This window comes from Phalacrocorax carbo, chromosome 1 (genome assembly GCF_963921805.1).
Source record: "Phalacrocorax carbo chromosome 1, bPhaCar2.1, whole genome shotgun sequence".
NCBI lineage: Eukaryota > Metazoa > Chordata > Aves > Suliformes > Phalacrocoracidae > Phalacrocorax > Phalacrocorax carbo.
The window spans coordinates 42,763,719-42,786,971 of record NC_087513.1 but is presented as its reverse complement, the minus strand read 5'-3'; the positions used below and the strand labels follow the sequence as shown (position 1 = coordinate 42,786,971).

General features: G+C 39.3%; 1 protein-coding gene across 2 annotated transcripts in view; it reads right to left on the bottom strand.

Annotated features, from left to right (window-relative positions):
- The window catches only part of ZDHHC17 (zinc finger DHHC-type palmitoyltransferase 17), a 74,884-nt gene extending 53,620 nt beyond the window's left edge, over nt 1-21,264 (bottom strand). The window contains exons 1-2 of one of the 2 annotated variants that reach the window (XM_064449921.1): nt 21,060-21,264; nt 2,634-2,737 (exon numbers count right to left, since the gene is read on the bottom strand). In XM_064449921.1, coding sequence (XP_064305991.1) covers nt 2,634-2,737; nt 21,060-21,122 — 167 coding nt within the window. In that variant the 5' untranslated portion in view covers nt 21,123-21,264. Of the gene's footprint in view, nt 1-2,633; nt 2,738-20,170; nt 20,822-21,059 lie in introns of those variants that run through there. The other variant, XM_064449928.1, reaches the window with a different exon arrangement.
- Between the last annotated feature and the right edge of the window lie 1,989 nt (nt 21,265-23,253).

Sequence of the window (23,253 nt, the reverse complement as noted above, 5' to 3'; positions counted from 1 at the left end):
ATTAAGTATTAGCATGCAAAGTTCCTCCATTGCAACAGCAAATGCAAGAATGGATTTTTTTTTTTAGTACTGCTTTGAAATAGATTTTCCAACACATGAGTAGCCTGCTTCTGCTTTCAGAAACACAGTGGAGAATTTATATGAAGCAAACTGAATTTCGCTACAACCGCATACAAGATGCCAAGAGATCACACACACATTGTAACACCTGCAGGATGACGGACTAAGACACTACTACTTTTAACACTACCTGGATCCCCTTCAACATGTTTATAACAAAGCCAGTGAGAAGTGTTCTTTATCTCAATAGATATTAAAACCAAACCCTACGATTTTTATTCTAGCACAGGTTTCTGCAAAATAAACAGAGAGCCAGCCCATTTTTGGTATAAAGTATGCCGTGGCCCTCACGTCTGTGGGAGAATTTATCAGGAACATAATGGGAAAAAAATACAAATACTGATAAGCTCTTTGCAATGAGAACATCAGCCGAAACACTTTTTCTATACAAAGTTTTCATTTGATTGTAAGAGGTTATTAATTTGTACCTCACAGTGTATCAGCATGTTAATTTAATGTGTCCAGTCAGACACAGACTAAGAAGGTGCAGCACACAAGCAGTTCAACAAGATATGAAACAAACAAATACTTCTGGAAAAATGTGTGGAGCTTGCAAGCTCGTATTTTCCCTTGCTGAAAAACATAAAAGCAAATGCATTATTTTACTAACATTGTTTTATTTCTCTGTAATCAAATGCCACTAAACTCAGTATGTCAAAACAGAATTCTGCAGTCAAACAGCATATATGAAGTATAGATGAGTTTTAAATCTTTTCATCGCATTTTTCATCATCACCTTTAAAGTTTAAGGACCTATGATCCCCATTTTCATGTATGTTGCAACAAGTGAGCAGATATTTTAATCTAAGTGAATATTAATTTTTGAGGACAAGTGGTAGAGGATAAGATACCTATTTTTCATACATATAAAAAAGAGGTCATATTTCTACAAAAGTGAATAATTACATCATTTTAATAGGAACTGTGTATCATTTTAGTAACACTGAGTTTAATATATTAGTGGCATTACTGATTTTATTGCAAGCCTTATAATATTTGGTGGGTTATTTTCTGCCTTCACAGATTTTTCCTTTAAAGATAACCGTTTTGCATACCATGGCCTTCAAATCCTAGTAAATGCTTAAAATAAAGGTGAGTTCTCCCTCTAGTCAAGGAAGGGCTGTCTGGATACAACTACCTGATCATATACACATGCTGATAGTCCTCGTTCCCTGTGATATTAACATAGGGGTATGATATGAAACTATAGTCCTCTTCGGTGAGATGTCATCCTCTCTGTAAATCACATCTCACCATGACTGCTAAGGCACGTAACAGGTAACTCACGGCCCTGTTCATTCTTGTTTGAGGAGACTAGAAAAGAATTGTAACTCAGTTGAAAGCATCGATCAGCCCAAATTTGAGGGCTAACAGGGACAAATATCTTTTAGGGTTTCAAACATGCAATGAGCATACAAGAATGGAAGCAGGTAACTTGCAAAACCACTTGTGCTGTCATATTTCCATGCTTTCAAGAAACAGCTAGTTTAATGCTATGCCAATATTTTCATTTCTAAAATCCCCTAAAATGAGGATTATAGGTTGTAGTATTACTATTAAAGTATTTAGAGCAATCATTGCAAAGTCAGTCAACATTTATGTCAGGAAGTTAAACACCTCAACTCAAAACAAGAAGTGATGGGAAGTACATATTTCCTCAACCTAAATGCGGCACATGTCACATGCAGAGTTGCAAAGCTGCTTTCAGTTGGAGAAGATGTCTTTTAGGGAAAAAAAAAAAAAAAAAAAACAACCACCACACAAAAAAAAAGGAGAAAGAAAAATGTTCTCTTAAGAATAAAAAAGCAAATAGCTCAGCAAGATAGACTTTAGGCACCCAAATTAACAATACAAGAAAAATAAAAATCTTACAAAACTCTCAGTTCACTGAAGAAAGGTGACAGTGGTGGTGGTTTCTGAACAGTAAACAACAGCAAGCTAAAAAGTAGCGTCACGACAACTCTTCAGGAAATCTTGTGAGTTAGTATGAACTACAGGACTGTGTAGAAAACAAATGTATATAATTCATCTGCATTAAGAATGCAATTATTAAATTTGCACACAATTTGTTCCTCAGCAATAAACTCAGTTTCACAGCAGCGCTAAAACTGCAGAATGAGAGATGAAGGAATTTAGAGACACATACCTTCTCACCTATAGATGATGCCAACAAATCAAGGAATCCCTCATGTTTGCAGATCAATATTGCCCACTTACCTCTTAATTATCACCTACAGAAAATAAACAGTAAACAGGAAGACAACCATGCCTCCTCTTCCAAAAATCTGTCCAGCAGCCACCTATATTTATAACTTACCATAATTCTTTCCACATATTTCCATACAATGTTCATAAATTTGTCTTAACAGTAATTGGTAGAGTTCATTCCTGAAACCTTCCACTACTGTAACTACAAACACAGTTCATCTTTGACTTTATGCAAATAAAAAAGTTCATTTTACTGGTTTTTAACCAACACAGACAAAACTGATAATCTATAAAAATAAACTCACTGTGTGGCTTTGACAATGTCCCAAGTGCTGTAATCATCAATGTGGCTTTTCCGTCCAAGAGATTCACTATATCCATGGTTGTAATGGCTTTGAGGCTTTATTTCCTAAAAAAGACAAACTTGCTCTTAGAACACCAAAATCAGCATTACTAAAGTTCCTCAGAAAAAAAACCAACCCATGCACAAAACTAAAACCAACACCCAGTTCAATATACTGTAAAGCTACTGAAATCTGAGGGTGGTAAGGTGACTGGCCATGTTCCTACATTTTGCAAAGCAGGCCACTGTATTCCCTGCTATAGATTTCAAAGACCTTCCAGACAACACCACTTGTAATAGCAGAGTTCTGCCAAATCCTATGTGGGGGTGTTTTTTTTTTTTAGAATGCTAAACAAAAAATAACAGCTATTTCTTGTTTGGTTGGTTTTGGGTTTTTTAAATTTTATTTTTATAAGTGAAACATAGCACAGCTAAAGAAAGCTACTGGCCACAAACTGACATAGTCTCACTCTGCTACTACAAATAAATGTTAAACTTCAACTAGCAGTGTCAAATACCTTCTAGAAAATAAATAATTGGGAATGATTAACAACAATGACTAGAACCTACTTATACTTTATTGATTCTTCAACTCCAGTCCCAGCTTCAGAAGTGATCTATGTATGTTTAACCTATGAGGCTCAGAAATAAATGGCATGACCATGACACATTCTTCACCAGATACAGCTCCCTACAAACTTAATTCTTTTGATGAAGGGCAACACTTCAATGCTTAATGCTTCCCTTGGTGGAGTTTTTATTAAAACACTGTATTGACATATCCCTAGGGCAGCAACATACCATTTTTCTTTACAAACTGCATGCATGTGGAAGTTCAGCTCAGCAAGCTGAAATTGAATGATCAATTTTATACAGCTTCCAGACAATTTTCCATTTGTTACAAATATTAACTATGGATGCTGGTAATCAAATCAGTCATAACAGATTTTCCTCATTAAAGTTATTTTAATGGTATTTTTAGCCTAAAATTAATTCACGTGTTACGTGTATCTTTTAGAGAGATAAAAGGACTTAAATCTGAAATCCATGTTTTAAATACCTATTTCTAGATTTCAATATAGTGAAGTGCCACTTAAGCAGAAGTCTAAAAACTTATACCAATTATAACCTTGGAGTACACTATCAAGAAGGTAGCCTAGTTGCAAATCCCCAAACCCTCTGTATTAATTTCAAAACCAAGTAACTGCAATAAAGCGTATTTGTTACAAGCAATGTACATATTTTAGACAGGAGGAAAAAAATAAAATTAAGAAATTCTAATGCACATAGTACAATTTAGTACTACAAAATATACTTGTCATTTACATAGTTAGAACATTTGTGACATTTTATACATTAAAAAACCTTTCCAGAATTTCAAGTGTTTAAAGCTTTAAAAACCAGAACATAGTAACACTGAGAACTAGTGCAGCGAAAGTCTTATTTCAAAATAGATTTACTCTTACATGTAGACTTTTCTTCAGGAAAAACACATTTTTCAGTTTTACACAGTACCTAAATGATCAGCAGAGAACATCTTTTCTTGAGCACAATATTATTTTGTGGCATTTGGGTTTTTTTCTAAGCCTGAAAACCTAACTAGATTAACTAGTTAAGCATTGCCAGCCCAGCAGGAAGGCTGCTCTGCAGCCATCTCTTCTGTAGAGACCAACCTAAAAGTGTAACAGGATATCTGCTGTCACCCAAATCACATGTTACAACCAATTCACTCACTCTCCAGAAACATAGCTTCACTTTGTATTTGAAGAAGGCAACAGCATAACCAAACCTTTTTTCCCCTAGCTGCTAGATAAGCCAGAGTGTTATCTGGAACAAATATGCTGAAACAGATACCAGCTGTCATTACAACTGCAAAAGTACAAGTATAAAAATATAAGAACATAAATTCATTATTTTGTGCCATATGATTTTCTCTTTTCCATCATATTAGAAAAAAGCAGGATTTATACCATCTCTGTTCACCAACTATTACACCACACAATTGCGGTAGGATTTCACATATAAAATTGGTATGCTCAGACACTGAAAAGCTAAAGAATAAGTGAAGTAGGCAGAGGCCAGAACAAAAGAAATTCACTGTCCTCCAGGATGAGGAGATAGTAGTTCAATGTATTTCTTAACCTTCCACAGCCGCTGGAAGTAGAAAAATTCTCTCTTCTTGTTACCTGACAATTATTAAAAGCAAACTGAGAAACTCATGTTATTTTTCAGGCAGATGTTAATTCACCAGGGAACGCTACTTCTCTTAAGCTGCATCTTCCTTACCACTTCAGGCACACAAACGAGGCTTCCATTCCCTTGAGCCCACACTAGCTGGTCAAGAGAGCTGGCCATTTACAAGCAGTGTAAATTTATGTCAGCCTAAAATGACCATGAAACCACAGCCTTCTGATACTAATGTTTTCACAAAAAGCTTTATGGGAATACAGCAAAATCTTAAGTATTAATTATTCATAATGTAAATTCAAAAATATGAGAGATTACATTCCTTAGCCCCTCCTACAGCTTATCTACTACTTTTACTAAGGACTTGAAGGTAATGACACTATCCTTACCTCTTAAGAAAAAAAAAAAATTAATCTCCTTTGGTACTGATAGCATCTCTGAACTACCTTTTTCTGCTGAAACTTTCGAATTTTGTTATATTAATGCAAAATAGCCAAAGTGATTAAAAAGTTAGAATTGAGGTGATGGCAAATATGACTGCCTGACACAAAATGACTAAGCGAGAAACAATCCTTACGCTTTTTGCCCCCAGTACATACATTAAACAAATGGATTGTAACTGCTAAAGACTCATGACAAATATAAACTTAAAGTGAACCCTATGTTGCCCGATTTACCAAGAAAGTTGAGTTTGTATTTTACATTTCAAACAGTTGAAACAATCCCTAAAATTCTCAAAGGTATATGAACATCACAGCCTCCAACATCATACAACAGAGTCTTCTATCCATAGTGTTAACTGTGGAAAAAAGGATGACTTTAGATTTGCCTGAAAAGAAAACACAAATACTGCTCACTTTGGGAGTAAATAATTTAAGACAAATTCTAAGAAAGTGTATCGAATCTGAATCCTCACCCAATATAGTCAATCCTCTGCAGCCTGGATGCAGACTTCCTAAGCTTAGAGTCAAAATTCATCTCTTAGTATTATCCACGTAGCTTGACAGTTGCATGTTGGCTCATGTAGCATGGCACCGATAGTAGCCAGCATTCTACAGGATACAACTCTTCATCTGGCATCATACATGCCTTGTTTATGACTGTGATCTCCAGAGCAGCTTTTTGGTTCCTAAGTCAACAAATGGCTAGGAATCAAGATTAAAAGAGAACCTGGATTTTGTGAATCACAGCACTACTTGATTCACCCAGTGACAGGCGATTTGGACCAAGTTACTGCAAACAATGCTCTGACATACTATGCTTGGCTGACAAGGCAAAACATGAGAGAGGGGCAAGTCAGCTGCTACAAACAGAAGAGAGTCTCTTCATTCCTAAAGAAGTCTTTTTCAGGGTTCTGAAAATCCTGTGCAGGGCTAGGGCACCATACTACAAATGCAGAAAAGTAATTTTTCCTAGTTATTCTAGAATGATTTTGAAAGAAATAATGAAAGACTAACATTAAGAGAATCTAATATGGTCTCCACTGTTTTAGCTGGGCAAGTTACCAGTAAACAGGAAATCATCTGATAGCCTGAAGTAGGAGACCATTATAAGGCCTACAACAAGTGAATCCAAAACAGGCATCTGCTCAAGATGTTATGTCAGAGTCTACCAAACACAGCTGACAAACACTTTCCTTGGACCTTCAGCTTTTGAGTTTGCAGTCCCTATCAGCCTTAGGCATTTCAGAGAACAATTTGGTTTATTTATGTCTCTGTTTATGAAGCCTACTAGTCTGATTAAACATTGACTTACCAGGAAACTAAAACTGTTGTATTCAACATAGCCTTCCCAGATGTCACGGCTTGTGTATACCAATATCTAGCCAACAGAACTCAACTGCTGGCTACCCCTGCTTTTACAAAGGCTATATATATAGCAATGGAAAAAACCCAGAAATAATCAGATTTCAAGTGACTTCAGCCAAACTAGTACAACTTTATGCCTGACATGTATTTGGTCCTATCAATACAGTCACTTCAAACTGAAGTGCAAAGCTCTCCTTAGGTAGTTATTCAATACACAGCACTGAAACCCAAAAGCACATTCTTAAAACTCATACGGAAGTTCAAATGATGTCCTTTTTAAAGAAAAAGTTCTGTAATTGAAAACCATAATTTCTAATACTACAATATAAACAAAAAAAATGTTTTCTGAACCATCTGTTGCTCGAACAATAAAAGAGTAAACAAATTCTTCTCTGTATCTATCTAGCCAATGGGCAAGTTCTGCCACATGGCTCTGTAGTTATCTGGAAAGTAAGAATCAGGAAAAAACAGGTATGGTGATTGTTTCATTTGACTACACTACATTGCCGCAAACATAAACTGAAAGTAGAGAAGATCTTCAAATGACATTATGGTGAGTAATTCTTCCATCTCAAGGACTGCAACAATATATTTAAACTATTACAGAGTTTGTAACAAGGACTCAGAAATAAGACAACCTAACATCCAAGTGAGAAAGCTAAGCCTAAATATGCAAGGATTTCAATTCTGTCACTTAGTAAAACTTGTACAGACACCAAAACTCCTTGTAAGCCTATACATGCTTGCACATATTCACCCATTATAAACTTAGACATGGCTTAGAACAAAGCCATGCCAAAGCTTAAGAACTAGCAAACACTTAACCTTTCCACCACCTTCTTCAGCAAGATTTGTATTTTTAAATGTTTAGCACTGTAATTTAAAAGACCACTCTTTAAAAAACTGTGGATATTAAACACAATCTCTCCATGCACATTGCTACTGAATACAATGGCTTTAATGCAGCCATAACTATCAAATGCTGCCATAATACATGCAGGCACAGCTCTCAGTCAGCAGAAGGCTACCTGAACAAAGCTGCCTGAGCCCAGGCATCACACATCCCCTTCAGCCCCAGCAGGGCCAACTACAGTGGCGTTACATCAGGGATGAGTTTGCCCAATGTTAGTAGATCTGCATTAGCAGCTAAGCGAGAAAGAAATCCTAAGTACGGCATTCAAACAGCATCTCTTTTTGGAACTTAACAGAAGATTAAAACACACAAAATACATATTACTTCCTCCAACCTGTTGGACAGAAGAGAAAGCTTAAAAATCCTATACTGATCTAGATTACTTGTCCACCATTATTAAAGGGACAGGAATAAGCATTAAAAAAAGTGAAAAATTATTTATATCATATTTACATCATGCCTTTCACAGAACTTTGTGTATTGTCAGCTTCACTGTCACCACTTGGCTTTTAAGTTCTCACCTAAAATAGGAGAGAATGAATCTCCTCTAAATTCATACGCCCTCGCACAAATTTTAGGAAAACAGCAAGAATCCTTGAAACTACTATGATTTTTTTTGAACATATGACAGATTGATAATAAAGTAACAACATAACATTTTGAGCCTAGAACATATACCACATTCACAAATGGCTTCAACAATATTCCTAAGTGTTAAAATTTTTCCTTTTACGATGAAAATATTTATTCCAGGAAAATTTAACTTTACAATGATGATCCACTGTTAAAAACCATCTCTGAATTAGCTGTTAGTGAAAAACTAACTGAAATCCAAATGGATTTACTTTTTGATACTTTGATCTCTACTGACAATGGCTCCTCCCCAGCTAAAAGTCAGGAAAACTAAGCAGAAGGTGGTAGAGCAGGGGCCTGATTTCACTGATTTACAATAAGCAGGTCGCAAACACTAAATCTCTACTTACTTCATCCTGTTTCAGGGAGCAATTTCCAAGCGTGACTTGAGCCAAATTAGCAGTTTACCGTTGCTAAAAGAGAAAGGTCATTTCTCTGCCCACTCCCTCCCACTGCTCTTGGCTCCGTGCTCCTGCTGCCTAACTCAAGCTAGCGTTGGTACTTGGAGCTGTGGCCACAGTGAGCCCACTCAAATCATTGGAGCGGAAAAAAATTAAACAAGAAACAGAAAAAAAATAATTCTTTTTTTAGCGCAGCAAGTTGAATCTGTTTCTGCTGGGAAAACACAGGTTCTAGAGGCAAAGATAAAGGGAAAGCAAGTAAAGGGAAGGTAGCAGGAACATTTTGACAGCTGCCAGTTGTTAATTTGACTAAGTAATCATGGAACAACACACTCCAGCTTTTAAATATTGCAGGAAGTCAGGCTGACAAGATGAAGAAAATTATGCTACTTCTAGAAACTGGTAGAGTTAGTTGGCTTAGAAGGTTGTAAGATACAGATTTTATTTATAAAAATCAAATCTGGTTCCTCAATCACTAGCAAGGGTCACTCTTTCTAGATGAGATTCCCACTTCAGTGGCTATCCTTTGACAGTGCCCTAATCACTCATATGCATCTGTGACTAGTTCGTCATTACTCATTAGTCACAAAATGTGCAGACTGCTTGCACAGATGCGTAAGTAATGCAGGGTAGGAAAAAACTGCAAAGAGTGAGAATAAGGCTAAAAAAAGAGCTGTTTTGGAAAAAAGAAACAACACAGCAGAGAAAAAAAGTGAACCTCCTCTGGAAAATAGGACCAATAAGATGGGGAAACAGAAGATAAAAGCAAAATATGAAAAATAACTCCAAAGGAAAAAGGAAGAAGTGCAGGGGAGAGGGGAAAAAAAGTAGACACAGCTCCCAAGAATGAGCACTAACAATACCAGCATTCCCAATCAGTTCCCGCCATAATCAAATGCGCAAAGTTGTGCTCATTTCACCTCAGTACTCAAATGTTTTAATCTTTTCCAATAAAAAAGCCAAAATGAAATAAGCTTAAAGATAATTCTGAGAACAGTATTCATAGAATAATTCAGTCTTGGTCATCTTATTCTTTCATGCGTAACTTAATTTTTTTTTTTTTTGAGATAGCAATTTCATAATTCGCAATTATATATAGCAGGAGGATATGAATAGGTCAATATGCCTGCTTGGACATAAGGAAGGGAGGAAAATACTGCTGCTTACAGCTGCTACACATGGCTCTGGAAGGCATTAACAGATGGCTAGGACTGCTTTTCCTTTAACGTTATGCAATACTGCTGCAAGGAAGCGACACCATGATCAAAGTCAGACACTCAAATTCTGAATGGTGATCAAGATAATTGACACTTTTAAAAAGAAAAGACTGAGTTCTAAAATAAAAATGTAGAAATAAAAGCATTACCTTCCATAAAATATTGCATACCATTGCCTTTGTTTCTAAGTGAAAACAGAAGCAATATTTTTTGTTTTTTTAATTGATGACTATACTATACTATAGTAATTGATACTATTTCCTTATCTGGCTGCAATTGAAAGAATCATGATAAATTTGGAAGTGACTGCAACTATTTCAGGGAAGCTAAACAATAAAATAATCTTCATGTGTATGTGTTATACTTAACAGGGAATATTGGAGGTCAATATTAAAGAAATCCTTACCCCATTTTTGTGTGTTCAATTTCTCTGTTCTTCATTTGTTGGAATATAGTGCTTTTTAGTAAGCTTTCCCAGATTTCCTCTTTTTTTAAAAGTGCAAGAATCTGTACAAATTTATGTATAGGAATTTGCATATTATAAACACCCACATTAGTTTATATACACAAATACTAGCCACTCATGCAGTAGCATTAACAGAAAAGTGCTTGCAAAATAAGTACAAATAAATCAATTAATTTGATTTTTTTAAAAAGATATAGCTGGTATTCATTTTACATTTTTAATGGAAGTTCCTCTTCTAAAGTCTATGGTAAGTTTCCTGCCCCTACCCCTTCACCTAATTCTGCAACACAGGAAGTCACAGAAACAGAGGCTAAAATGATAATGTCTTAACTTTAGAGAGAATCACATTTAATTCTTTACAGGCGTAAGAAGAGTAGCTTTTTCTTCTCTAGAAATAGCAGTAAAATGTAGCATGAAACCAGTAATAGCTAATCTGACTAACTGTTGACTGTCATCAAGTGGGAGCAGTCTGATCCTTCTCATATTCACATTAAGTCCTAGCCAGAAAAAAAGGTAGAATTATGCAGGGCTGTATAGACTCATCAGATGGAGGAACCAGAGGCTTCAGCAACTACAAGCTGTTAGACTGTCATAACTAGGACGATGCATGTACACCTTCGGTTTAGTTAACACCTGCTAGAAAGCTTCCATCTAAACCAGATTACATTCTTCATGAAAAACATGTGCAATGCCACTTTTTTTCCATTTTAGCAGGTCGTATTATATATATATTATAAAAAAAAAAAAAAAAAAGAAGAGTTCAGTGCTTGGCTTGCAAATCCATACTATCAGACTCGCCTTACCTGGACCTCTATAGTTTATGCTGGGATTCTCCCTATCCCCTATCATAGCATTAAAATTACACAAAATGAATATTATATGACAACAAAACCCTTCCACATTCAATGCTAATTCTGTCACCATTTTCCATTACTTTTCACATTTAACAGTGTCCTGTGAAGTCTGTTTCATTTACCTCCTAAATTTTTAGCCTGTTTGCATGGTTTCCTGACACACCAGTAGAAAAGATGCATTTATGAAAATCCCTGGATAAGCTAATTACAGAATAAATATGTAATGGAAAAAAAAACTGTACCTAATACTCTGATTTTTTTTTTTTAAGCAAATTGCAGTTATAAATTGACAATGCTTTCTTTAAAAAGCGGTGAAATAGACTGGGAAAAGCCTCAAACACAATGAAGTAGTTCTTTGCTGATACAGAGTCCCAGCCACAAGCAACAGTCAGCCATCACACAGAGAATAATCCCGCATACTCTTCAATGTAGATCTAATATTTTACATAACAACGAGCTAGAGATGCTCAACTAGAGCCCTTAATCCAACCACTCTATGCAGAGGTCAGAGATCATGTGATTTAACAGTTTTGTTTCTTCAAAGCAAGCATCCACAGCCAGTGGACTGCTTCCTAGTCATTTACTTACAGATGCTCCCAAATGGAAGTGCTGTACTTCAGGAAGCAGCTTTACAAGTAGGCTTTTCAGGCGCCTTTATTTACACACGCAGTGTCACCAGCAACTGTTATTTACATTTTCTAGCATTTGTAAAGGTTAAAAAAATTAAAAGCTTAAAATACTGTAGTTTAAACCTTGCTCTAAAGTTTTGTTTTGGTCAGCAACTTACATTAACATGTACATACCTCTATTTTGGCTTTCTTTTCATGGAGTGTTGCACTATGTTCTCAATGAAAATCCCAGGATTTCAACAGAAATAAAAAGCTATTTTTGCCACATGATTTAAATAGGCCTAGATCTCAGAGTATATGAGCTTGCAGACCTCTCAACATAAAAAAAAAAATGAGACACCTAGCATTAGCAGTCAGTCATCAAGACAGTAACTTAAAACCAATTATGCATTTCACTCTTTTAAAGTGCTAAACTTCAAAAATGCACCTGAGTACATACCTAGCTCAATCCTGATCCTCAGCTACTTGGAGGGAAAAGAGCTCTCCTCTTTTCAAAATACCCGGAAAAGGATATTCTGAAAATTCTTTTTCAAAGATCAAGATTCCTCATTCAATTTGCAAACCTGGTAACATCACATATTCAAAAAAGTATACTGAAGGTTCTGCTTTATGCAGCAAGTATTTGCCAAAGCCACACTCAAATTTAAATTATGCTGCTTAGTGAGTTTATAGCTAGCTTGTCACTGAGGAACAGTGAAAAAATTAAATCAAGAATTAGAGCACTGGCAAGTGCACATGACAGAATGAGCAGTCAGTCTTGCTCTGGACCCTCTTTTCTCCTTGGCAGACACAGGAGAAAAAAGAAGAAAATTAGTACAAGTTGCACTCAAGTCCTCCTGGAAAACTTAAATTCACCATTCCCACCACAACCTTGAACCAGCAAATGGAGCGTCAAATCAATAGCCAACTAAGCAAACTCTCATTCTCACTTGTGATAAACACACACTGGTTCATCTACCACAACTAGTAAGTGCATGAAAGGTGCTTCTAGTCATGCTGATAGTCAATTTTCTGCAGTATGGGGGACAGCTTAGCAAATCTGTGGTCTGACAGTTAAGAACAGTGTCATTCTATACAACTCATAACCTTCCAAACAGGTCACACCAGCTCACCCTCTACCTTCTGTCACTACTGTGTGCACCTGATCTGACAATGAGTAGGTTTAGTGATCCAGCAGAAAGTTATTCACAATTTGTTTTTATTATATGCGTTTTCTACTGATTTACTTCCCTGAACTGGTTCATCCAGGGACCAGACAAGCATCATTGGCAGATGTCTGCAGCTGGATGTGTTTAAAGCTAGGTTTCACAATCAGCTTAAGTCAAGCTAAAACTGACCTGCTATTAGAAGGGGCAGTCACACTCACCATCCTGGCTGCACATTCTCCATCACCTCTTCCCAGTTCTCACAACAGCAGAGCAATGATTTCAGTTCGATCAGGTCACAGACTCACAAAGCAAGAAGTACCCTAATTAACCTACTGGCTGCACAACTGCAAGAGCTAATCCCAGGAAGGGTAAAGGACTGTGTTTGCATTCCACTGTGGCTTCAGACCAGCTTAAACTCAATTGCAAAACCACACCCTTCAAAACCAGCAAGACAAGTGTTTTCAAAGAAGGCTCTGATGTCCTCTCTCTTTTGGTACTGCACTCCCTCCTTGAGTCATCTGAATCTTCCCCTGGTCTTGAGCAGCCTTCCAAGTTCTGCCCACAGCATTCTCACTGCCCTCCATTTTTGGTATCTCACCCTTTACAAATGCAACCAAGAAAACACTTCTAAAGACCTCAGGGCATCCTAAAGTGTAAGAAGAAATTACTACATTTCAAAATTGCACAAAACAAATTGTAATCTAATGTTACACCACATACTAGGCATGACAGGCCTGAAGGTTCAATTCAGCCAGACTCCCTCTGACGTCAGAAAAATCCTTCGACTTTGTTCTACACTCTCATCTGTAACACACCCCAGCATTTCTCTCAACTACAAGGATGGAATGAAAGTCAAATCTTTGCCTCATACTGTTTTTGAAAAGCAGCAGAGGACAGCGTGTCCCCTGAAATATCAGTTACTGAGGCTGCTCCCATCTAAACATGTCAGTACCAATGACAATATTATCTAGTTTTCAATCAAACAGCAAACAAACATTTTCCTCTTTAATCCCCTAAAATGGATTCTGCAAAGTTAAAATGTAACCCTCTTCCACATTTATCATGTCTTCTTACTTTTCTGAACCAACAGGTAAACACAGTGAAACAAATGCTGTTCAAAGACTAAAATTCTGTGAAATCTGAGAGAAATAAAGTCTGTGCTTAACAATTAAAGGCAACAGTCAACACAAATTTAAGTCAAACCAGACATTTCTCACTGATGCTTTAAGAGGGTCTGCTCCAGAAAGCTAAAAATTAATTACTGTCCAAATTAGAAAAAAAAAGTAGAACAAAAACCGTAAATAGTTGAAATCCATTTTTACATGTTTTACAAGATGCCTGAGAAGCCAAAAATGTTACCACTGAGAAAAAACCCAGAGTGGTGAAAAAATGAACAGTTTATAAGGGAAGTGAGAACAACTGTTTAAAAAAGAAATCTTGTAAAAATGGCAAGAGAAGCATTTACAATAAGTGTTACAAATTAGAAAAACACAGAAAACTGAAAGGCAAACAAAAGGGTACAAGACACCCCTATCCTTAGAAGGGCAAGCAGAATCCTAACAACACAAGGAACGGACAAAAGTTGTCAAGATTACAATATAAGAATGACAGAAGTGTCCATAAAACCACAAAACCTGAAAATGTTCTGTAAGCACAGAACAAAAACAGCTGAGGAGAATCCAGAAAATTTAAATCACATCTTGTTGCCATGATAAAATGCTTGCTATTTATCAACAAATATTATTAAACTTAAGTACAGGTTGTTTACATTAACCATATAGTCCAGAAGTTATAAATACTGTTTTTCATTAAGCCTGAAGAAACTCTGGTGATCTGGATAAAAGATAGCATGGGTTATAAATGGTTACCATTTTAAGTTATTGCTGGCTTTTCTAGGTTTGATATAGAATTAACATAAAAAGCAAAGACTAGTAATGCTAAGCACCATGGTTTCACAGAAGAATAAACCCAGCGCTTTCAGTTGATAAACTAGTAGTAATGGCCAAACACAGTTAACGTCCAAAGTGTTTGATTTAGTATTGTCTGATGTTTTGATTAAGAAATCAGAATATAAAGAAAGTGAACATGGTCTATTTTGCACGTATTAAAAATCAGAGATGTGTGAGCTTTTTTGTTATGATTCATTCTGTGACTATTACACATACTGTCCTAGTTAAGGACTATGCTGGCCAAAAAAAAGGCTCTTGCTCTTTTCACTAACTCACATTTTTAAAGCCTATGGGGAGTGTTAACATGAAAATACTATGGAGAGGACCCTAAGCATCCTACAGAGCTTGTATTTTGACCCCACCCTACTTAATGGCTGTCTGCAAACTAGGACTAAACAACAGTTAGCAGTAAGTTTTGTAGTGAGGAGGAAAAGGGGAATAAATAATACTCTATTTCTGATACAATGTAGTTTATATTACCTGGAGAAGGTTGGGACAAGCCATAATAAAGTTTTTTATATAGCAACAAAAATGAAGACCCATCCAGGAAACTATCCAGAAAGCACTGAAGAGGCTTGGAGGTGGATAACCATCTGGGCACAAGCTTCCAGTGTGATGACGTTCCCAACAAGACCAGTGCAATGGTCTATACAAATGGGGAATGCTTAGTAAGAATGTGAAGTTACTTTACTACCGCAACTGGCCCTCGCATGACTATTAGAACAGTGCACTCTCCTCACGCTCACTACTACAATGCTATTGCACTCAAGAGCAATGCCATGAAAACCCTGAGAATGAAAGAACATGTCTGAACGAGAGACTCAGAAGGGTCAGTAGGACTGCAGACCATAACACCAGCATAGGGGTCTGATAATCATCAGTGTATTGAATAAATGCAGACAGACCTATATTTGGATAGGCATCTCTCAAGATGTAATGAATAGAAACAAATTAAATTCAGACCAGAAACAGGTTTAAACCTTAAAGACACTAATTAAATTTGGGGGCAACTTGCCCAGCTATACAATATTATCTGTTACTGTAGGATTTTGCTTATTTTCTTTTTTACTTCATAAGTAGTATGCTGGCTATAAAATTAATTAGTTCATTAGAAAACCCTCAGTGCCTGCATTAGAAGGTTGGATTAGATCTGCAGTCCCCTCTGACCTCACACTATGAAGCTAACCACAATACACAAATCAAGACTCAACTTTCCTATTAGGCATGTTAATTTGTCTGAGACTTCATGGTTCCATACTCCTTTTTAAGTAATACAATAAATAATAACCAATCTTTGAATGAGCTCACAAATGTAAGCTCAGCCCTGAAGTGATCCTGACTAAACTACAGGGTAAGTCCCCTACCTTTACAGGACAACTGAGAACAATCTGCACCCTAATACAGCCCCAACAATATCAACAGAATCCCACAGGGAAGAAAGTCAGACTGCAAAATCAGACCTTTCACTGATACTTTGAACAGAAGAAATTAGAGCCAAAGCTATCTACAATAAGTTTACCTATTTTCTTCACACCACCAAGGAATACAAGGCAGTATTGTGCTTCTAACTTCCCAGGTAGTTACAAATTGAACGACAGAGAGAGAAACAAGGATAAGAATGAAGGCTTCCAGCTGGGCTAACTCCTGCCAGAGGGCATAACTCTTAAAATTTTCTTCCAACTTTGCAGGAAGATTTCTCTCTGACTTAGACTAAGCCAAACCCCCCACCACCATCATCTTTCACAGCCAAGACTTTTCTAATGCCAAAAGGTATCTGTAATAACCAATAACTTCCATCTCCCTCAAACATATCCCACACAACCTAACAACATTGGTGAATGCAGTACACAGCAGTAACAAAACAAGTCTTCCCTCCCAGAAACAGCTCTTACAACTTAGGAAGAGATGCAGCTGAAATATGCCAGGCAGTTCAGGCCATATTAGGCCACACACCAAGAGCATGTTCCAAACAAAAAGGAGTAATACAAACAAGATCCACTTCCTAAAAACTTCCCCCCACCACGTTCTCAGATTTCAAAATAAAATATCCAAGCTTATCATCACCTACCACAGAACAGCCAGGAAGTTGTTGTTCTTTAGAAGATCCAAAGAATTTAAAGCCAGAAAGCCTATTAAAATCATTTAGTCGAAGGATAACAAGTATAAATAGTATGAGTAGCATTCCCATACAAGGCCTACACTGTATAAATGGAAGCAGAGCTTGCCATTGTAACTCTCACCACAAACCTGAAGATTGAGAGAAGGAAACAAACTAGCAGGGACTAGTCAGTCCAGTGTTACCGTGCCACCCTAGGGTGTTCTCTGTCTCTTGTAACAGAGCTGCCACACCACACTGTAGGGCAGCCAGTGCCACGTCCACCCCAAGATCCACACCCACAGGACTCCCTCTCTTTGGTCATCGACGCACTTCACTACCCTGCTGAAGAACTTGTGTTTGGAAGAGGTGGTACATCACTCACAGAATTGGAGTCACCCCAACACAGTCTACACTCTCCTATATTCACAGATTTGAAACACCACCCAGTCATCCACGTGCAGAATTGAAAAGCTTGCACTTGGTCTCTAGAAAGACATCTAAACTCAAGCTGAAAACATCAAGAGCTGCATAATCCACCACTGCCCTCCTTTCTTCGTTACGGTGATTACTGACCCTCACCATTCACCACTTGTGCCTTTCAATTTGATCCCATCCAGCTTCACATTCCATCCACTGGATCTTGTTAAGTACAAACTGAATAAAGCACTGCAACTCAGTAAGATATTATTTATATGGGGCAAAAAAGGTGCTTCTCAATACTTCTGATAATGGGAACAGTTTCGGGTTTTTTTTTCCCCCAAGCCTTTCACCGTAAGACATTATTAAAATAATTCTTAACTCTTCCACACTCTTCATTGTTTAGCAATGACTTTCAAAGACAAAACTGCATCGTTAATATTAGCCCATGCACAGCCAAAAATCATCTCCTTGCTCCTCATCAGTAAACCACCTTTAAAAAAAGAGAAGCCAAGGAATATATTACATATTTTTTAATCAAAGCATTAGACTGGGAGCTTCTGCCAAACTGCTTGTGCATATTTTATACCCTTTCAGTAAATAATTTTGAGGACACAATCCCATGCCTACGTTCCTTATCTTCAACACATTACTTCGAATACGGCTGCACTAAGGTGCACTTTGTTTTACTGACGTAACTTCATATGAGTTCTGGATGGTTTTGTACAGTTCTTTGGTCCTCTCTGCTTAGTACTTATCCATCTTATTCATCTGCAAGTTTTATTAATGACAATTTTGTTATTCCTTCCAAATAATTCATGAAAAAAGTCTTGAGTCTAATAGATTAACTCCTCCAAGAATTTCAGGAACAACGACATTCAGGAATAATTCTCCCTAGCAACTATTTCCAAGATGTATCAGTTAGCCAGCAGTTCTCCATCCATTTATTGTATTGTATAGGATCATTTTATGAGTATTACATGAGCAATTGACATTATTTGTTGTACTTCACCACTAAAGCGATATTTACATGCTTCACTGTTCCACTAGTAATCTTACAACAGTGCTAGTAGAAAACAGTGGGATCTACATTGTCATACTAAACTGAACTTGTGACAAGAAGAAATAAATATCCTTTGAAACAAGTGACTATTATACAAGTTCAGCTTGCTTTCACATGGGAGGGATGGAGGACCATGAATTCAGTTGGCAAGATACCAGAGAAAACCCACCAAAAGCTGTCCCACCATCAGTTTCCGAGGACATCCACATTTTCAGCAGTGTTTCTACCTCTTCTTACCAAAATTACTTGACTCACTTTTAACCTAAGCCTTTCACAAATAAGTAAATAAATAGATCTTCCAGCACTCCAGTATTTAAGTAATTTCATTATTCCCAAAACTATCTTTCCTACAAGATTAACGCTGTGTTCATAATATCTCATGGCAAAATGCAAAGCCATAGAGGCCATAGAAAAACAAACACTTCCAAAAAAGCCCCTCAAAAAGCTTTTAAAGTAATCCAAATTATTCAAAACAAGAAGACAATGGGAAGCAAAAGTCTCATCTAAGAAAAAAAAAGGCACAGAAAAAATCTGAAAAAAATGCATGACAGAACAGTATCATGAAACATAAGGAACTAGGCAAGTTTTTGAAAATCCTACAAAAAGCATCAGTTTTATATGTATACAAATGAAAGAACTGATTATATGCTCCAATGTCACTACTTACATAAGGACACGGTGCTCTTTTCTTAAAAGGTGGAAATCACTCAGTGTTAAGGCCCCTGACCTTCAAAAATGACTGAACGCAGATGTGCTACGTTGTTCAGTGGGCAGGTCTGTGACAACACAGCTTTGCTATGGTACAGAACCCTCAAGCTTTTAAACAGACACTCCAGAAATGCTCTTTTAACAGCCTTCTTCACCACCAACATTAAAAACACCCTTCTCTTTTAAAGCTTATCTGCAAAGGGATTTTAAGGACTAAGAGAACACCCACTGAAATCCATATAAATACTACCCTGTGAGTAAGATACAGCCAGATACCCAGTATTTCCAGAAAAATCAAATAAAAAAACCTTCAAAACTCGTTAGAGAAGTGATATTTATTGCATATAAAAAGATTCAGGTTGGTGTTACATGACACAAGACATATTAACTTCTTTCCCCATTGTCTTTACATACACCAAGGGAAGAGTATTCTACCAGATTGCTCAACTAGCAAAAGTCACCAATTTAAATTGAGACATTTTTGTTCACTATACAGTAATTACTCTAAGTTAATTTAACAAATACTATTCTTCAATTTTTAAAACACAATGGTTTTCTAACAGCCTGTAGAGACTTTTTATTCCATTTTACAGTTTTAGACTGCCCATCTAAAGTTTCCACAAGTTAAGAACATTTTCTTTCAAAGAACGTCAACATCCAACAGCCTGGATCGTTACTGAAAACTTCTGTCACTTCTGAAAAACATCAGACACTGCAAATGAGGGAACTTCTCCAGTTAGTCTGAAGTAACATCTAACATCAGTCTTCAAGCATCACTCAAAAAAATAAAAGAAAATTAAAAAAAAAAATCAAGACACTTACTTGGGGTGCTTTGCTACTTAATCTTCAGAACAGACAAGTCTACTTTAAAGTCATAACTGAGCACAGTTTGGAGCGGTAGACAAGAGCGGGTAGGATACACAATCACATATAGAGGCACATAGACCCTCTTCAGTCATCAAGAAAACTAGAAGTATCTTTAAGATGTCGTTTACGGAAGAAGCGTACCATCTGTTTAGCAAACCTGGAGCCTGGCATAAGCACAGATCTTTTTTGTGGGCTGAAAATATCAATTCTTAAAATCCTTAACGTATCAGGTGTCAAGTCCACACGCAAAAGGTTTTCTAAATTGTTTAAAATACATTTCAAAGCAACCATAGCAGTCCTCAGGAATGCAGGCGTGCCGTTGTCAAAGGTGGGTGGCACAAAACAAGGGTAAAGATGTGACTCGGAACGACCTCTACTCGTTACCCGTACGCGCTCCCCCCACCGCCCGGCCAACACATCGGCAAAGGCGGACCGTTGCTTCCCGAATAAACCCCACGGCGCCGGGACGGGTCGGACTGGGCCCGACCCTCAGGCCCGGGCCACCAAAGCGCACGAGGAAGCGTTTATTCCTCCCTCTCCTCCTCTCCCGGGCCGCCGCCCCCCGGGGCGGCGGGGGCCGGGGCCGAGTCCGCCCGTACACCGGGCGCTGCTGCTGCTCGGGGCCGCCGGGGCGGCGGCAGCGCTCCGGGGCGGCCCTGCCCGCCGAGTAGCGGCGGGGTCGCGGCGGGCCGGACACAACAGGCGGCCCCACCGCCTGCCTCACCTCCCGGCCCGGTACCGGGCGGGACCGCCGCCTCCGGAGACGGCGCCACGGGAGGGCCCGCGGCGGACCCTGCCCTCCTCACCGGCACCGCACCCTCCGCCCCTCCCGGCCACCTCCTCCCTCCCGCGGCCCGGCCCACCCGGCCCCGCCGCCGCCGCGCACACCCAGGCCGGCAGCAGGGAACGGCGGCGCACCTCCCGCCCTCCGCGCACCCGCTCCGCTCCACTCCCCTCCGGCGGCGGCGGGGCGCCGTCCCGGGCGCGCCCCGAGCCCGCCCGCCGCCGCCGCCCAGCGGGGCGCCCTCACCTCCGGGTGCAGGATGGGGACGCAGCCCGCTTCTTTCTCGTACTCCTCCAGAGGCGCCGCCATCTTGGTGCGAGCCCGCCGCCCGCTGCATGCCGGGTAATGCGCGCGCGCCCGCCGCGCCGCCGCCCGACCCGCGCTCTCTCGGTCGGTCCGTCGGTCGCGCGCGCCCACCCCCGGCGCCCCCGGCGGAGGGAGGGCGCGCGGCCGTGAGGCGGCCCCGGCCCCCCCCCCGGCCGCTCCCCGGCGGCCTGGGCAAGGGCGGTGCCGGGGAGCCGCCTCCGCCGGGAGCGGCGGCGCAACGGGCGCTAACGGGCCTGGGGCTGCTGCTTGGGGCTGAGCCGGCGGGCGGGTTGCACAGCGGAGGGCAGGCTCGGGGCTGTGTGGCCGGGTCTCCGGGTTAGACCTCGTCCATGCCCTGCCCGCTCGCCCGCCCGCCCGCCTTCCCGCCCGCCTTCCCGCACCGGGGCAGGCAGCCGCCAGCCGGAGAGAGCGCAGGTCTTTCTGCCGGCGACTTTGTTGTCTGGATCAGTGTCAGTGCTCCTGAAACGAATATTCAGTATCATTTAGGTTTGAGGAGAGACTTCAGCTAAAGTAAGTTCTTTACAATTTGGAACGAGAGCAAAAGGAGAGCTTTCCTGTACATGCAACGTTGATTTGGTTCCAGACGTTATAGGTAATGCCTGTCCAGCTTTCTTTGGAAGTTGCCTTCATGCCCACTCGGTAGCAAAGGGAGCTTGGGGAGAAATCAAGAGAGTTTTTATAAGGTGTTCGCTCTCGGCTGCAAGAACGGTTGAACCCTCTCACGGCTCCGAGGACGCCTGGAAGGGATTCCCTCCAAATACTTGCCCCAACCGAACCGGTGATTTCTCACGCCCTGTCGCACACACAGTCCCGATGGCCAAACCCTCCGCTGCGGATTTGGGGGTCAGATTACATCGTGTGGGAAAATAGGCTTAGTTTGTCATTTCTGTTCTTACAAGCTGTGTAATACACATACAGCCAAGACTGGGAATCCTAAAGCTCTTTATTTCAAACTTCATAAAAAATGTTTTTGCAATTACAGGATGTTATCACTAGTTTGACCGCTGCTTGATATTGTTGTATCTATGGTAATCTCATTTGCCTTTGTGAGAAAGGGACCTTTAGATAGCACATTTTGTTGTGTCACAATACATTAAGCTCATCAGCCTAAAACCCCGCAATGATATTCTCTTCATTACTCTTTCCTGTCTTGTACAAAATGTAACAAAGAAGCACTAATAAAATCTGACTACAGCATTATTAAAATGATAAACCATAAATATCTTTTTGCTGTATATTTATATTTCATATTCTCAGGAAGAAGAATGAGGCAGGATTTAGAACCTGGGGGTGTGAAACAGGTCTGAAAGCAGAGACTTGAAACCGTAAGGTACTGAAGTGCTAAAAGAGCAGAGCAAGACACAGAATATGCAGGAGAGGATCTTTTTTTAACTGTGTATATTATTAAATGAACCAGGGCTTAGATATAATTTGCAATCTGATTTGCCTGAAGAGGGTTTTAAACCCCCTGCAAACCCCAGAAATAGAGGATCTGTCAATCACGGCAGTTCCTCACTCGTATTTATAATAAAAGTAAGGGTGACAAAATAACCAAAAATCTTTATAGTATTTTTACTATGCAGATTATTTTTCCTTGCAAGTCTAAAGAAGCTGTGCTTCATCCCGTGGCTCTGAACTGGATTGTAAATGCATACGCTGACGTCTGCCTTGGTATTTATACCCTGTTCTTCACAGGTCTACACATTTTGAAACCAATTCTGTTCTCAGAGACATCTGTACGGAGAATTTTTGCCATTAAACTTGAGATCTCATCTGTATATATAGTTCATGTGCAGGATATAATAATATCCTTCTTCAGAAGCGAGTGTCCCCTTTGCCACCAAGCAACAAGAACTAGAAGGCGGGAGCGTGCTAAGGTGTCTCTGCATTAGAGCTCTTCATTCAAAAGCTAGTGGTGATTCAGAAGTTGAAGTTTTCCACACTTGAAGCATTCCCTGCCCTCTCCTAATCTGTAACACACTTGCTTGGAAACATTGTTCTTCGCTGCTTTATGTTGCCATTGCCGGCAGGTTAACATCAGTGCAGAGTAAGTGAACAGCAGATACAAACCTGACAACCCGCTTCGGTAACAAAGTTTATACCTATTTTCCAC